Raw genomic sequence first — 17,588 nt, forward strand, 5'->3', positions numbered from 1 at the left:
TATGAAGTGATGGATTCCATCTTGTGCGGGTAATCACAGCTCCTGTGAGCTCCTGGGTGCTGTGGGAGACGGTGTCCCACCTTCTTCCACCTTTCCTTCTCCGTCTTACACTCGTCTGTCCCCTCTTTGGCAATGTTCTCCTAGTGTAAGGCATCTACCAGAGAAAACCATTAGGACACGGGTTTAAGCCACCAGAAAGTCTTTATTACTGGGCCAGCGACTACACTGGGTGTTTAGGATCCCAGTGTAGCCCCAAGCTTTTCTTGGGGTGAGGTTTTTAGCACAGAACCCATTCTGGGTTGACACACTTCAGTTCACAAGAACACTTATCCAGAAGCAGAACTACAGAAGCAGGAAAGCCAGGTGAGTATATTTAGAGCCTGTCCCAGAGCTATGGACTTTGATGGACTGGGTCTTTGTTTTCATTTTGGCTAGCCGTGCTGTCTACATGCTGAGTTTTGCGTGTGTGCTGTGGGATTAGTGCGACAGTCAGAGGGTGACTCCTGGGAGTCAGCTCTCACTTGCCCCTCTATGGGGGGTCCCAGGGTTAGAAACTCAGGTTGTCAAGAACACATGCAAACACTTCTATCCGCAAAGCTATCTCACGGGCCACATGTATTTGATTTTTAAAAGTTACTGTTTCTGTGTGTATAGGTACTTTGTCTGCATGTATGTCTGCAGAACATGTGTGCCTCATGTCTGTGGAAGCTACAAGAGGGAACTTGATTCCCTGGAACAGAAGTCCCAGACAGTTGTGAGCTTCCCTGTGGGTGCTGGGAATCAAACCCAGGTCCTCTGGGAGGGTGGTCAGTGAGTGCTCTTAACCACTGAGCCATTGTTCCAATCCTGTATTCCATTTTTTTGTTTCTTTCACAACTGACTCCCCGAAAAGAATTTATTCTTAGTAGCAGGCTATGGATAATTCACATAATTCTGGAAATTGATGACAATTTTCAAATAGAGAAAAGCTGTTTTCAGCTGTTCAGACTGCCAGGTCAAGGTCAAGAGGGCGCCCTTGAGCAGAGGACATAGTCCAGCCCACGAGGTGTGTGGTGTGTGGTGGATCGAACGAGCCGGCCTCATTTGTGTGCTTGTCTGCCCATTAGTAGGAGTAGGTGTGGCCTTGCTGGAGGTGGTGTGTCGTCAGTGGGGGTGGGTTTTGGAGGAGGTGTGTCACTGGGGGCGGGTTTTAAGATTAACTTAGTTTTCTCTCTCTCTCTGCACAGCACTTGCAGAACAGAAGTAAACTCTCAACTACTGCTCCATCACCGAGCCTGTTTGGTGTCTTAAGAGCTGGGACTAAAGACACCAAAAATATATTTTTATAAAGGCACCTATTTATAACATATATGTACACATAGTGTTTTATATTTATATATCATACGCACTACACACGCATATGTCATACAAATATACACACGTGCTATTGCCTCCTGAGTGCTGGGACTAATGATGACAACGGAAGACAGAAACTGCCTGCTTATTTCAGGGTAAAAAGACCCCAAAGAAAAGTAACCAGTTTATCTCTAAACTACAGCTGGATATGTCTTTGGACCTCTTATTCTCGTGAATGCTTAATATATACATCATTAATATATTAATGTATATATACTAAGGACATATAAAAATCAGATTAAGAACTTATTTTCACTTTGCTGGGAAGTTAGGCTGTGTTTAATTTTCTATGGGTAAAGATGACAAGTGTCTCAATTTCTTCTAATGATCTTGTTTCTTTTTTTTAAATCTCCTTTGATATTCTGAAAGTTTTTTTCCAGAGAGTCTATCCAGAATATCCAACAGCTGCCATTATTGGAACCTTATTGGACTTGTGGTAATTTGGGGGGACAGTGAGCGTCCTATATGCTCTGATCATGTCGGTACCTTCACAGGCCTCGGTCTTGGGCTGTGACATGTTTCTGTGTGATACAACATCTCTACCCTCCTTTTCCTTTGTTGCCCGTTAATTTTTCCTAAGTTCTTACCCATGTTGATCGTGTCCTTTATTCTGCTATACCCGAAGAAGATTGGAAGAGGATTCCATTCCTTGATTTGAATAAAATTCCGGCAAGGTCCTTTCTTTGGGAGGGCAGACTTTAGTTCTGAAGAAAGCTCTAGGTAAACTGCATGTGGGGATGCAGGGCTGAGATTCTAGTGTCTGACCGCTGAGGCAGGAGGACCAGGAGTTCAAGGCTATTCTCAGGTACACACAAAATTTGAGGACAGCTTGGGTTACACGACAACCTATCCCAAAAGGACAAAAAGAAAGGGGGAGAGAAAGGGATAGGAAGGAAGAGGAGAGGAGAGAAGAAAGAATAGAAGGAAATATAAGAGAGAAGAGGGAAAAGAGGAAGTAGAGATGAAAAAGAGGGGAGGAGAGGAAAGGGAGGGAAAAGGAAGAGAGGAAAACGGAGTAGCGGGCCCATACATGTTTCACAGGTCCATGCCTGGTTCTCTTTCATTTTCTCCTATTTAACAGAGGGGTATTTCTCAAGTCTTAACCTGAAACCTGAAACTTGATGTGGTCCCTGGAAGTTAAGCCTTATAAATGTGGGAGTCTCCTCAACTCAAGAGCACTCCTTTCAAATCAGATCAGCAATTCAGCAAAAGTATCTTTTATGCATTTTTACATGTTTGTAGCTCCAAAAGTTTCTATTTCAGTTAAGTGGATCTTGCTGAGTTTCTTTGGATTGACCTTGTTTTTGTAGAAATTGAAGTGTATTTTTCTCTGGAATCTAAGTTTATGTATATATAAACTTATATATACATATGTATAATATAATAGTAATTTTATATATATATATATATATATATATATATATATATATATATATAAAATAGCAATTGGTTTTTTAGGCTACCATGATGCCTCATCCAGTAAAGTTACTTGCTGTGCAAGTCTGACAAATCAAGTTCCATCCCTGGAAGATGGAAGGAGAGAATTGTCTCCACAAGGTTGCCCTCTGACCTCCCAACACATGCTGTAACATCTGAGCACACACACAAATAGACTTTTTGAGACAGGTCATCATCACTATGTAGCCCTGGTTGGCTTGAAATTCACTGTGGAGACCAAGGAGGCCTGTAACTCACAGAGATCCCCCTGCCTCTGCCTCCTGAGTGCTGGAGCTAAATGGTGATGTCTGGAGGCAAACAAAGGCGGTGGTGGGTGGTGACACATCTTTAATCCCAGTACTCGGGGGCAAGGCAAGTGGGTCTCGGTGAGTTCAAAGCCAGCCTGGTCTGCAGAGTGAGTTCCAGGACAGCCAGGGCTACACAGAGAAATGCTGCCTTGAAAATCTTCCCCCATACCCCCCGCTCTCCCCAAGAATAAAGAAAAGGAAAAGAAAAAAGAAATTGGCTACTCAGATCAAAAAGACTCCAAAGAAAAGTAACAAGTTTTTTTCTAAGCTAAAGCCAGAAATATCTTTGGGCCCCTAGGCAGACTTATCTTTACCAGAGGCCAACAATGCCAAAAAATATTTGGGGGCTCTGACCTCTTAACTGATTCCTAAATGACTTTAGGGGGGGAAGGCTAGAGTAGAAAAACTTGTCACAAGAATGGTCTCTCTGGCCTGGGTGGAGAGCTAACATTCCAGTTGGTTGTGGGAAGGTGTACTCACTCACCTTAAGCCATGCTAAGGAGATAAGCAGAACCATTGCTCCTTTAATGATGTGCTGGACTTTTCTTTCCCAGAATCCCTACCGCCCTAATATAGTAGCTTGTGGACCACAGCCACAAAAAGTTGTGGCTTTCCTTTTCCTTCTTCCCCATCTCTAAGCAAGTTTTCCTTGGCATCTTGGTCTTTCTTGCTCTCTCCCTAAAGCATCCTACCTGCCAAGTGGTTGCTTTGTCAGTCCTGTGTCTGATCTCCATGCCAGCTTAGACTGTGTGGCTTTTCTTTCCTCTTCTCCATCCTCCTCCAGGCAGCTGCTGGGGTTTTATAGCTGCCTGACCTGAGGTTTTAAGCGCTAACAATACTTCCTTTTGTGCTTCCATTTGATTCATTCCTAAATTCTAAGAACCCTCTAAGAACCCCAAGGGGGGCACAAATTTTACTCACATAAAGATATGTGTCACCATACCAGGCAATTACTAAAACTTATTTTTATTTTATGTGTATGGGTGTTTTGCCTGCATGTATGTCTGTGTACCATGTGCATGCCTGGTGCCATGTGAGGCCAGAAAAGGGCACCAGCTCCCCTGTAACTGGAGTTATAGGTGATTGTGGGTGTTGGGAACCGAAGCTGGATCCTCTGGAAGAGCAGCCAGTGTTTTCGCTGCTAAGTCATATCTCCAGCCCACAATTAAAAAAAAATAAATATGTGCTCACATCAGGACATATACTAAAATTTGAAAGATAAAGAGGTTAGCATAGTCTCTGCACAAGGATGACACGCAAATTCACAAAACATTCCATATTTTGGGACCCACAAGTACTCCGACATCACAGGGTCTATGATGTTGTCCTATGCAGTCACCTTGGAGGTCAGCAATTACATCTCTGCTGCTGTCATTTCATAAAAACTAATTAATTAATTAACAGATTAAGAAAAAAAAGCATGCCTAGTCTTTTCTTATTGTAAGGATGAACATAATGACCTAATGCCCCTTATAAACTGGGATTAAAGCAGTAAGCCACCATCTCCATTGGTAAGCTGTCTTTCATAGCTCACTGTGGACTGTGGTCTGTTTCTGTAGATATTCAGGGCTTTGTATCATCCTAGAACCAGTTAATATAATCCACTCAGAGTCTAGATACTTTCGTTTCTTCAGTAAGGGGCCACAAGTCTGCTGGTGGAGAACAGGAGCCCGGTGTATAGTATATCTGTAGCAGAATGCTTTTATCCTTTTTCAATACCTCTTCACGAACAAAGCACCCATGAACTGGGTTGTAGTTCAAATGAGGACTCTTTGTTTTAGTGACTTTTCAAGTTTTAGTTTATCCGATCAAGTAAAATGTTAGCAGGTCGTCCAACCCTATAGACTACCTGGGTCTCTGCCTGGTAGACGTCCCCCACCTTTCTGGCAGCGAGAGTTGTCACTGGTTTCTACCACTCTGGGATCCCACAGTTGCTACTATAATACAGGAGCCTATTTCGTCAATGCCACCTTACAGCCTCAGCACACCTGCAGAGGACAGCAGGTACAACCCTTCCAACACCGCTGGTGCCCCTCTTCCCCATGGACGCCCCAAAGCTTTGGTGGAAGGACCATCTTCTGGAAGCCTGGGCTGTATATGAGACTTCTTCTGTTATGCTCCTTTAACAAGGCTTAGGATCCTTCCTTCTCAACTACACCAACCATTAGGTATGCTAGCCCAATTTACAGAGGAGATCATTGTGTTCCTCAGCTTAGCAGGCTGAGGGTCACTCCTGGTTGAGCTTATATACTGCCTTTTTATTCTTTCCTTGTTGCTGTCATGAAGTGCTCTGACAGGAGAAACGTAGGGGAGAAAGGGGTTCTCGGGCTCACAGTTCCAGGTTTCAGTGGTGGGAAAGTTAGGGAATCAAGAGTTTGAAGCAGTCGGTCACATCACGTCTACGGTCAGAAGAGAGCAACCAAACAGATGCAGGCTTGTGCTCCACTCGCTCACTTGCTCCATTTTATACAGTCCAGGACAACAGCCCTGGAAACAGGAGCGACTCACAGTAGAAGGATCGTCCCACCTCAATTAAACAAGATTCCCTGCCCCACAGTAGGCATGCCCAGTGATTCTAGATTTGGTTAAGCTGATCATTAATACTAACCATCACATAATTGAACACATAATCTATGGTGCTGCAAAAATAACAGCAATTTCCCTATTACCTCGATTTTCACTTGCCCCAGAGTTCAAGGTCAAGCGGAAACCCATCATGATAGTGCATATGAGCAACGTCTTGTGATTAGTTCCCTATGGAAGCTTCTGGCACCAGGTAGGTGTCTTACCTTCCTGGAGTACACAAAGAACTGACTTGGGGCTGGGATCTGGAAGCTAAGAGATGTGGATAGGTCCTTGTAGGGTTAATGTCTTTATGGTGAACTCAATATAGGATCTTCAAGAAAGGTATGGCCAATCTGCTATCAAAGAAGGAATTGGTCCAGCAAGCAAGAGAGACTCGGGGAAGAAAAAATTAGGTGAGGCAAGGCATCATAGAGGCTAGTCTGTGCACAAATCCCCTATATATCCAAGAATTTCCTTGAACTCCAAACCTTCTGCCTTCACCTCCCAAGTACTGTAGAATTTGCTGTTCAGGATAATCATATCCCAAACTACTGAGATGTCCTCCTTCCAATGTTCAGACAGAAGACCAAATAACGATATAAAGTCAGCTTGCGTGAAAATTTGGCAATCTACAGGATCAAATGTTAGCTTTAAATGATTTGTTAACTACTTTCTTCCTATAGCAACGGGAATAAAGATTCCTTCGGGGAACTGAAGTCTCTAGTTTCGGGACCTGTCATTGTAATCTACAACCTCTTCAGGGTGCTTAGCCCTCCCTACAGGTCTTTCCACTGGAAGGGTCTAATTTAGCAACTATCTGATCTATCAAAGACCTGTCCATAACAGGGACTTTAGTCACCCCTGATAGTTTAGGCAAGCCTGTTTCTTGTGTCTTTTCTAAGGCCCACCATTTTCTCTTTTCCCTGTAAATATAAAATGACCATCAAGTTTATATATAAAAGTCAGGTAGCCAGACCCAGGTTTCCGTCTTTGGGGGTCAGATGTTCTCATTTCAGTTATAGGCTTTTTCAGGAAAACAAAATATATTCAATATATCAACAGTATACTCAAATATTTCAAGTAAAGGCAAATTTAATTCAGGAATGGGTGCATATCAAACCATTGCAGAGGGGAGGAAGAGGGAAGGAGAATGGAGGGACCGAGAAAGATCCAGGATCCAGTTACCTAACAAAGATAGGTGCTGCGGGGTCGTTCAGTGTTAGAATCCTTGCTCGCACATTGGAGGCCCAGGGCTTGATTGCCATCATATCGTATCTCAAAGCGGGGTGGGGGTAGGCAGGAGAGATGGCTCGGTGGTTGAGGACACTTGTTGCTCTTACAGAAGATCCGTGTCCGCATAGCAGCGTACAACAGCCCGTAACTCTTCTTTTAGAAGACCCAATGCCCACTTGTGACTTCTGAAAGCACTAGCATATGAAGCGTATACATACAAACATACATGTGTTTGAGAGCGTGTATTTGTGTGTGTGTGTGTGTGTGTGGACACACGCAAACACATGCACATACACAAACAAATAAATAAAAATAAATCTTTAAGAAAAAAAGATTAAAGTGAGTCAGTATAATGTTTTAGAGGCTGTGCTCTTTGCCCGGAATTCGTAACTATTAAAAAAAAAAAAAAACTTCATTTTCCCATAATGGTTCTCATGAGATGTGACCTTAAAATCAATGAGTGGAGACCAGTTATTTGAGTCTTCCTTCATTGAAAAGACTACCTTCAATCTTCCTTTTGTCTTAGTGGATTGGTCCAGAAATTCCCGGACTTTAGGGTTGCCCTCACTGTCCGTGCCACAGTGGGCCCTCCACGCTTGCAAATTGGCCCACGGAGCATCCTGAATCCCACATCAGCATCCTGAACCCCATGTAAGAAGCGCGGCTTGGGACCTCTGACACCTTGCTCTCAGGCAGGGGACTCCACCCTGCTGCTGAAGAGCAGAGAGAAGTGGGAGGAGGTGGGCGGAGAGGAGGGGGAGAGAAAGGAAGGGGCCTGCCTCGCCCCCGCCCCGCAATCCACTCCCATTGGCTAAAGGCTTCCTGGCCCCATCCTACCGCCCGCCTTCGGGCGCCGCTTAAAGTGTGCGGAGCAGGTGCCTGCAGTGGAGGACGAACTTTGCGAGATTTAGTGCAGTTCGCTACACCCATTCATTGGCCGAAAGGTCCACCCTTTGGTCCGGCCCGCAGTCGTTGGGAAGAGGACCCAGGGACTGCAGCGGCCACTCGCGGGGCACTGGGGCCAGAGGACGGCCGAAGATTGCCGCTGACCCTAGTGGGCTGGGGAGGTGACGGCGGCTGCGTCCATGCAGCTGTGTGCCAGGGCATGGGGGCTGCGCCTGGGCCGCGGAGTCGGGGGCGGCCACCGCCTGGCTCGGGGCGCGGGCTTGAGTTGGGCGCCGCAGGGCCGGGGCAGCAGCGGCGGCGGCGGTGGCGGGGACAGCGGCGCGCCTGGGGCCTCGCGCCTCCTGGAGCGCCTCCTGCCCAGACACGACGACTTCGCTCGGAGACACATCGGCCCGGGAGACAAAGACCGGAGGGAGATGCTGCAAGCGTTGGGGCTGGCGGTAAGGCCCTCCACCCTCCATCCTGCCGGGGCTCAGCCCGCCGGGCCTCCGGACTCCCACCTTGCCTCTTGCGTCCCGGGCCCCAGCTTGAAAGCTCGCTCGCTCTTAATCTTGGTGTCTTCTTAACTTTTCTGCTGTTCCCGCTCTTCAAGAGTGTACTTTAAAAAATGTCCCCAATACCAGACGAACCCTAATTTTGCAGGGAAATGAGGAAGATCCCCTACTTAGAGTACATTAATCCGGTCAGTTTCAGTTACAGACTAAAATCGAACCCGGAGTGCCGGATTTACCGTCCGGCTCCCTCATTTTTTTCCTCCCCCCAAAATTTTGTGTTGTCTGAAGTTTCACTTTAAAAGAAATCCTTATTAGACTATTTAGGATGAGGTTCCTACCAGCCTTTGGAAATGAAAAACACCGAGATGGCTGGCTCCCTTAACTCTGGCATTCTAACTCCCTGCCCTGCTCACCAGCTTGCGTTTTGTTTTGTTAATTTTAGAGCATTGACGAACTCATCGAGAAGACAGTCCCCGCCAGCATCCGCTTGAACAGACCCTTAAAAATGGAAGATCCTGTTTGTAAGTGGCCGGGAAGACTCCCTGGGGCTCCGCTTGCTCTGGCTTCTTTGCCTTCTCTAATCCCTGGTGGTCCAGCTTTGGGATAGGGTTGCTCGGGACTGAAAATATGCAGTTCCTTAAAGGCCCCAACACAGTGGGCTTTTTCTTTCTGAGGAGAATCTATGCAGCCCCCTTTGTGGTCCTTATCCCTGGGCTGCGGGGGCAGCTACCTACAAGCTTCCCGCAGGAAGGCAATGCAAAACACACGTGGAGTCCTCTCCACTTCATTCAGCCTTCATTCAGCCCCACCGGAAGAAGGGCTTTAAGGTCTTTTGAGCTGGGAGTGTCTTTATCTCTATCAATCAGGTGAGACAGGAAAAAGGAATCACCTGAAGTCGTGCATTTGGAAGGAGATTTAAACTTGTCAAAGTTCTTTGCACTAGCGTTTCAAACTGTTCTGTCTCACATCTCCTCACCACAACCACCTGTCCCCGACACACGCACGTATACATCACGCGCCCCCCCACACCACAACCCTATTGAAAGAAAGCAGTGCTTTATAAATTCCGAATGATTTTTCTAGAAAAGCACACAAATATGGTTTAAGCTTAATTAAGGAATCTTGGGCTATATATAGACTTTACTTTTTTAATTTTTTAAAGATTTGTCTGTATTTATCTATGTGCACCACGTGGGGGGTCGGATCTTCTAGAAAGGAGTTCCAGACAGTTGTGGGGTGCAATGCAGGTGCTAGGGGCCAAACCTGGGTCCTCCAGAAGAGCAACGCGTGCTCTTAACTGCTGAGCCATCTCTCCAGCCTGCCTCAAAAGAAATGTTTTTAATGGTCTAAATATTGTTCTTTGGGGGTGGTATTTTAATATAGTATTGAGTTCCTCTAGTGGGAGAAGAATCTTGCCGTCAAGAGCGTGGTCAGAGCTGAAGAAGTCTTTAAGAAAGACAAAACCCCAAGCCCCCTCACCTAGTTCTTCACATCGTGGGGATATTTCTTTTACTACTGCAGCTGGGTTTTTTGTTTTGTTTTGTTTTGTTTTGTTTTGCTTTTGCTTGTTTGGTTTGGTTTCTGTGAGAGGGAATGTTAGATGCAATCCTGATTTTGTTTTAAAAGATGATGTGAGCCTTTTCTGGCTGCAGCTGAGGGATGCTGTGTCTCAATTCTGCCTAGAACAGTTGCCCTTATCACAGCCAGGTTCTGATGGCAGGGAGCTTGCTCACAAAGAAAACCACCTTCAGAGACCTAGCGATAGCCACAAGCTTCACCTATCTCAGTTTTCAGAAATCAGAATTCTGTGGCAAAAACAAAAAGAAGAAGAAGAAGAAGAGGTTGGCTTGCTTTTTTGAAACAAGGACTTTCTTCTCACACTTGAGATTCCCTGGTCTTAACTCATATGTGCACCACAATGTGGAACAACTGTATCTATTTATTTTTGAGCAAAGCAGTTTTGTAGGTGTAATTCTTTTCTGTCTTTTTTAAAGATAGGTCTCTCTATATTGGACTAGCTATGTATAGCAGCTGGGATTAAAGGAGTATATTAGTTGTGTATATTGTTTTGTTTTGTTTTTCGTGACAGGGTTTCTCTGTGTAACAGTTCTAGCTAGCCTAGAACTTGCTCATGCTGGCCTTGAACTCACATAGATCCGCCCGCCTCCCAGTGCAGGGATTAAAGGCGTGCACCACCACCACCCAGCCTAGCTGTGTACTTTTAAAGGAAACCGTAGGATATTTGTGCAAATAAATGCCTTCTGAGACTTTTAAAGTCCTAATGCCTAGACTGTACAAGTGTTGTCTCTTTTTCTTTTCTTTCTTTTTTCCCTTTTCTTTTTCTTTTTTCTTCCTTCCTTTCTTTCTTTTTTATCTTTTTCTTTTTCTTTTCTTTTCTTTTTTTTTTTTTTGAGATGGGTCTCCCTTCCTATCTCTAATTGTCCTGGAACTCACTTTGTAAACCAGGCTTATCTCAAATGCAGAGATCCACCTGCCTCTGCCTCTTGAGTGCTGGGAGAGCTGGGATTAAAGATCAACTTGTTTTGTTGATTAGTTCAGATGACTAATTTTTCCGTCAAGAGCTCCTTCCCTCCCCCCTTAGACCCTTGGAACAGGTTCCTAAGACTTTTCAACTTGAGTGTAGACCTAGTGGGGCTTCTGCAAGATTTTAGGTTGGTTCTCTCTGCTTACTCTGAAGTAATTTGGAGAAGATATTCTACAGTCATAATACCCACCTCTCCTTTTCTACAAAGCTTGCTTATTGGAATAAGAAGCGTGCATGGGTGTTGTGAGGGTTAGGAATGTCAAATTTGCAAGACTTGGCTGTTTCACTCTGTGGTGTAATGACTAATGATTGGTCTCTGAGGAAAGCGGGCTGGTTCTTGCTGCCTCCCATGGGAGCACTTTGGAGTGAAGCAGCCCTGCTTATAGCTTCCTCTGAGTACTGATGCTTTTGTGTACTCGGGGGAATTCTGCCACAAGGATTTGACAGCTGTGGTGGCCATAGGAGCAGGCAGTTTTTTTTAATGGCCTCATTGCAAGCAGTGAGATGCTTGGGTTAATTCTTAAGCATAACTAATTTTTTTTTTTTGAGACAGGGTTTCTCTGTAGTTTTTGGTGCCTTTCCTGGAACTAGCTCTTGTAGACCAGGTTGGCCTTGAACTCACAGAGATCCGCCTGTCTCTGCCTCCCAGGTCTCCCGAGTGCTGGGATTAAAGGCGTGGGCCACCACTGCCCGGCAATAATCTTCAACACTTATATAATACTTCCCATGGGCACTTCCAAAAAGTGCTCTCTGTGTATTGTTTGTTTAATCCTCATTACAACCCCGCAAACTGAGTCAGCCTTGCTCCTTCTCTCTCCTTTCTTTTGGAGACAATTATGTTGCCCAGGCTGATCACAAACTCTTGTGATCAGCCTTCTCTTATGTTCCCTTCCCAGGTACCTGGGACTAGAGCCCCCACTACCTGACATAGTCACTGTCCCCTTTAAAAGGGAAGAAACCATGGTATACAGAGGCCCAGGTCACAGCGAGACCTTTCTGTGGGAGCAGGATGCAAACTGAGGCCATCTGCCTCCACAGCCCTCTCCAATCATGGCATTGCTGTCTTCACGGAGGGAAAGCAGAAAACTCTAGCCCTGACTCTTCACAGATACACAAAGCTAGCCACACTAGAGTCACCCTTGCCGTGTACAAACTGCCCCAGCAGAAACGAGACGGCACGTTGAGGGTGAGGGCTGAGTGTAGTGGCTTTCAGGCCCATCACCAGGGTGAGGAAGTGTAGTCAGTACTGAGGGCCAGTTTTTGCAGGGATGAGACCTAACCCCTTGCTGGCAAGTCTGGAGGACATTGCTGCAGGGAGAGGGAGATGCAGGTGAGGACAAAGCATAGAGGGTCCCGTCAGTCTGGAAAGAGAGCCTTCCTTGCAGATATTTCAAGCAGTTCATCCCTCAGAAAGTCTTATTCAAAGAAGCAAGCAGTGCCACTGAGTTCAAAATCCTGCCTGCTTAGTTCCTCTCAAGTGAATTTCCCACCCCCAGCCACAACCTTGCACCTAAATAATAATACATAAATTAGTTTAAGAAATAATATTTTCACAAGAACATTGGTTTCCTGAATGGCACAAGCTGTCGTTTAATTATTTTGTATGTTTTTTGCAGTACTATCTCTTAATATCACAATTAATTAAAATTTACTTCAGAAGCCAAACGGATGCCTTTTTAGTTGTGCTCTGTTTTGCTGTGTAATCTTTACAGTCAGGTCATCGCCAAGGAGCCAGATTAAACTAGCCTGAACTAACCGGACAAACGGCACAGAGATTAAAGTTTACACAAAACCTCACACTACCTTTCCTGGGCATGCTTTGGGGGGAGAGAGAAGTGAACCCTCCAAGGCTCAACTTACTCAGCTGGAGCTGAACTATCAGGATAAGAGTTCCGATGGACTCCTGAGAACTGAGTGTTCTAAGGTGTGCTGGCAGAATGAATTTTTAGATAAATGTTTAATGGCAATGATCAAGTGGGGGGGGGGCATTGTGCAATGTGGATGAAAGGCTGACTTTATCACCGAGGAGGGTGATGTAGTCCCCGAGCAGATCTGGGCACTTAGAAGGGGGCAGCTATCCTTCCCAAATCAGTTTAGTGTCCTCAGTCCATCCTAAGGTTCTCTCTCTCAGCTATTTCTGGCTCCTCCTGTTCCCAACTGAGATAAATATACCTCATTTATAACTAGGATCATTTCAATTTTTTTTTAAATCTAATACCTGGGGACATAAATAAAGACAACCAAATGACAAAGTCAAGGTTATTTGTTAAGTACTTGTAGCAAGAATCAGACTTGAGTTTTGGGAATTTTTTTTTTTTTTAAAAAAAAAAAGCTTTCTAGTGTGGGGATGAGGGGGCTTCAGCAATGTTCCAGTGGGAGGCTGCTGGCTTCCAGGGCACTACATGCAGAAGGGCTAGTGGAAGGCACAGTGCCACGGCACAGCTTTAGAAGAGATGAGTTAAACATGCATATATGGTTTTCTCTGATTGTCCTTGATCTGACAGTGGTCTTTGCAATGCTACGAGTTGAACCCAGAGCCTCTGGACTGTTAGACACCCCCGAAATCCCAGTCTTTATAAAGTTTATTTTTAGCACTAAAGTAAGCATTAAAGTTCTCTTGGGTTTTGAAATATAAAACCACACTGACCACACTGCTGAGAAAAATACCTAAATATAATTTTTCTTAAAAAATAATGTGTGGGTGTGGGGTTGGGGTGTGCACATGAGTGTAGCTGCCCTTAGTATAAAGAGGCATGTTGGATTCCCTGGAACTAGAATTAACAATGGTTACGCGCTGCTTGACCTAGGAACCGGACATGTCTGAACCATCTCTAGCCTCCATTCTTCTAAAGGGCCACAGAAGCTATCCCGCACCGACAAAGATGTATCTATTTTTTTTTTAATTTGTGGGTTAGTGAGATGGCTCTGTGTGTAAGGGCACGTGCGGCCAAGGCTGGGTCATCCCAGGACCTACGTGTGTAAGGAGAGGATGACTGGCACAGGTTGCTCTCCGACAGCTCGTGTTCTCTGAGCACACCCAAAGTGCAAACTCGTCTTTTAACCATTGTTTTGCATAGGTAACATTCCTTAATGTTTTTTTTAAAGTGAAATGCTTGGAAAAACTGTAGGTGATCCATTGCTAGTTAGAGGTTATTGCCAAATTAATAGTTCCTCCAAAAGACTAAGCTGCAGTCCCTTTGAGCTGCCATGAGGTTCTACTGGGCCTGCTCAGCTTAACTTTTCCTCTTTCTTAGTTTTCAGTTGCCAAAAGGAATGTAGAGAGCCTAGAAAGATAGCTCAAAGGTTAAGGGCACTTGCTGTTTTGGGAGAGAAACAGGGTTTGGGTCCCAGCACCCACATGGCAGCTTACAGCCACCTGTGTAACTGCAGTTTCAAGGAACTTACCTGATGTCCTCTTCTGGCCTCTGGAAACCAGGCATGCCTGTGGATGGACATATGATGGGCAAAAACACTGTTACACATACATTTTAAAAAAATGTTTTAAAGATATTTGCAGAGACAGTTTTTTGATACAGATTTCCTGTGTATCTTCTGCCCTCCCTTCCCACCAGACTGGTCAATTTGACAATTAACAGACCTGTGTTTCCTTTCTTCCTCCCTTTCGTTCTTTATATCCCATGATATGATATGGCCTCATTCTTGGGATTGCCTTGTCTTAATCTCCTGCATGCTAGAATTGGTGTGCACCAACATGGGTGGATTCCTATCAACTCATGTTTGCCCATGGTCCATAGGTACCCATAGTTTTTACCCACAGGGCTAAACATAATTTCTTATGGAGCAACGGATAATGATATCTTATGTTCTAGGACTTTGGAGCTGTACCATGGCCTGTATTAATCATAGTATTCGACAGAAAAGCTCCATTGCTTTAAAATCTACACACAGTCCTGAAACTGCTGCATTTATCCTGATTTGTACCTATTTCCTATATAATACGTATACTGAATTTCATATAGCTTCAAAAATATCCAGTGCTACCAAAATCATCCATGATGCAGCATTGTAGACACAGTGTTATTCTTAGAGGTATAAAGGACCCTTTGTTCATACATGAAATTCCCAGGACTATCCAGCTTTTTGGGGTTTGAATTGGTGTTTCCTATGGCCTCTGTCATCAGTAAGTGATTGACTGCAGTTACCAGATCTGTTTCCATAGTTTCCTCCCTTAGCGTTCTGTCCTCATTTATCATGAGGCTTCTGTGGAAGGCACTACACAGGCACTGGTCGTGTAGAGCCAAGTGATAGTAAAGATAAGGTCCCTGACACGGAGGTCAATACTGGATATTCTGCAAATAGGATGAATACTGAGACTATGGCGAGGGCAGAGGTGAAAGTATAAAAACACGTTGACTATTTGAAGAACACTGGATAAACTAAAAAGACTAGAGACTGGGGAGTATGGGAAGCAAAGGATGAGATGCTGCTCTGGAGGATTCAGAGACAAAACCTTTACATGACATATGTTCAGTGTGAGATAGTTCTGCTCTACCCGGTAAGAGACATCAGGATGAAGTCCACAGGTCTTCAAGAAGATGGAAGCAGGGCACGACTGGAGCTTCAGACAACTGCAGGTCTGACCCTGGTAGAATGAACCAGATGTGACAGGAAGACTGAACAAAGAGACTCTCAGATGGCTGTACAAATCTGGAAAAGGTTGGAGTTGCAAGACATACAGAGCTCAAGAGCAAGATGTGAGGTGACACCGTAGACTTAAGAGTCTACAGTGACTTCTTGGGAATGAGTGGCTTCCCCAATGAATGAGGAGAAGAAAGAGGCAGACCGTGAGACAGTAGAGCATGTATTGGAGACCAAACAGCACAATTTCCCACAAGTCCAGGGGTCCCTGTGTTGAATGCTGGACCTTTTGTAGGTTCCAGAAGGAAGAAGAGTGGCCAGAGAATGAAGAGCACCTCCTAGGGTGGTAGGTGTTTGGAAGCTGCCTGCCTGGGGTTCTCTTTGCATGGAAAGCAGAAAGACTGAATTAGGCAAAAGTGGAGTTTCCAAAGAGTCAGCATGTCTGAGTAGGTGGTAGAAATGGAGGTCATCCCTCACAGAGAGCCTGCTGAGGTCAAATGGCATTGATTCTGCCATTTAGTGATCTGGGAGCAAGAACCAGGAGATGTGGTCACTGAGTTCAAATGAGGCTGAGGACTGGTATCATCAAGTGCCAAGTACTTCAAGGTCTACCAGTCAGCTCAGGTCACTGGGTTCGGAGAGAGATGGAAAGGCTCATCCACCTTGTACCTAGAGGTTCAACGACCAGCTTCATGAAACGGGTTGAGGGCATGAGCAGTGCACTGATTGTGAGATCAGAGAGAGGTTCTAGGCAAGGGCTAGATCGCAAGGTTGTATGCTGCTATCTCTCTCTCTATCTCTCTCTCTCTCTCTCTCTCTCTCTCTCTCTCTTTCTCTCAGGTTCTCACTTTTGTGTGTCTTCGGTGAACTGCCTTTTACCAGTAGCTGTGTGCCTTGGCTTTATGTGTGTTGTATGGTGGATGAAGACTTATATCCCTTTTTAAGGTTTATTTATGTTATGGCCAGATATAGTGGCACATACCTTTAATCCCAGCACTTGGGAGACAGAGGCAGGTAGATCTCAGTGAGTTTGAGGCCAGCATGGATCTACTCAGTGGGTTCCTGTCCAAAAAAAAGAAAAAAAGCCCAACAAGAAATTATTGTTTTATTTTTTATGTGTGCTTGTGTGTGCACTTAGAGGTCAGAAGGTGTTGGGTTCTCTGGAACTGGAGTCCTAGATGGTTGTAAGCTGCCCAGTGTGGGTGCTGGAAATTGATCTCCCATCCTCCTCAAGAGCAGTGAGTCCTAACTATGAGCCATCTCTAGCCCTTCAGATCTCATTTTCAGTGCTCAGACCTGTTTCGCTTATCAATCCTCAGATATTTTTACGGTATATAAACTGAGAGTTTTAGTAAGGATTCTCCATGCTGATTAAACTATGAAAAAAAGTGAAATCTCCGAAAATCTAAAGTTATTATAGACACTGATCGAACTTTGCCAATAGTGTCAAGTTGTCATTGATGAATGGTTTTCCAAAGCTTTTGTTTAAAGGAATGTAGTTGAGCCACATATGAAAACAGTTTTTGTAGTAGCCTACTGTGGATTCTGTAATAGGTAAGTTGGTAGGCGTGCTGAATGGGAGGCCTTAGCCTTGTGGCACACCACTATGCCATGCTCCTGTCTGCGAAGAGATCACAATTCATTGCGTGGTGAGTTTATCAATGAATCCACAGATCTCTCCATAGACTGTTCTTTTTATCTACAAAGAGTTGTCCTTTGCCTTTCCCTCAGGCAGGGAAAGTTGTTTGAGTTAAGCTCTTGGAACATATACTTCCCCTTCTGCTTCTGCTCCCCAGGACATAACAGTGTGCCCAGGGGGCAGAGAAGAGGAAAAACAAACACTCCAGACTCAAGCCATCTGGCCTGACTATGAATACATAGGTCATCTGGTGTTCTAGATAAACATTGTGAGTTGCAATGTTTCTCTATGTTAGCTTTAGAAGAAGAAGGAAAAGAAGCTAAATAGAGGGGCCGTGATGGAGGCCTCTCTGAGAAAGGAGAGATTTGAGTTTGAGGAAGAAAACAACAGATAGATTGTTCCGCATCGTCTCTCCACCACAGTTGAAACTGTGTGTCTTTCAACTGAGCAGGCCCCACTGCAGAGGA

General features: G+C 44.9%; 1 protein-coding gene and 1 pseudogene across 1 annotated transcript in view; both read left to right on the forward strand.

The window, feature by feature from the left end:
• The first annotated feature begins 4,323 nt into the window (after positions 1–4,323).
• Positions 4,324–4,424, forward strand: LOC125403546 (U6 spliceosomal RNA; annotated as a pseudogene).
• A 3,388-nt stretch (positions 4,425–7,812) lies between these two features.
• Gldc (glycine decarboxylase) overlaps positions 7,813–17,588 on the forward strand; it is an 80,099-nt gene continuing 70,323 nt past the window's right edge. Inside the window, exons 1-2 of the mRNA XM_085693779.2 lie at positions 7,813–8,284; positions 8,781–8,859. Of these exons, the coding sequence (XP_085549905.2) occupies positions 8,024–8,284; positions 8,781–8,859 (340 nt within the window). The 5' untranslated portion in view covers positions 7,813–8,023. The remainder of the gene's footprint in view (positions 8,285–8,780; positions 8,860–17,588) is intronic.

Source organism: Myodes glareolus, chromosome 7 (genome assembly GCF_982192425.1).
Source record: "Myodes glareolus chromosome 7, mMyoGla1.1, whole genome shotgun sequence".
Taxonomy (NCBI): Eukaryota; Metazoa; Chordata; class Mammalia; order Rodentia; family Cricetidae; genus Myodes; species Myodes glareolus.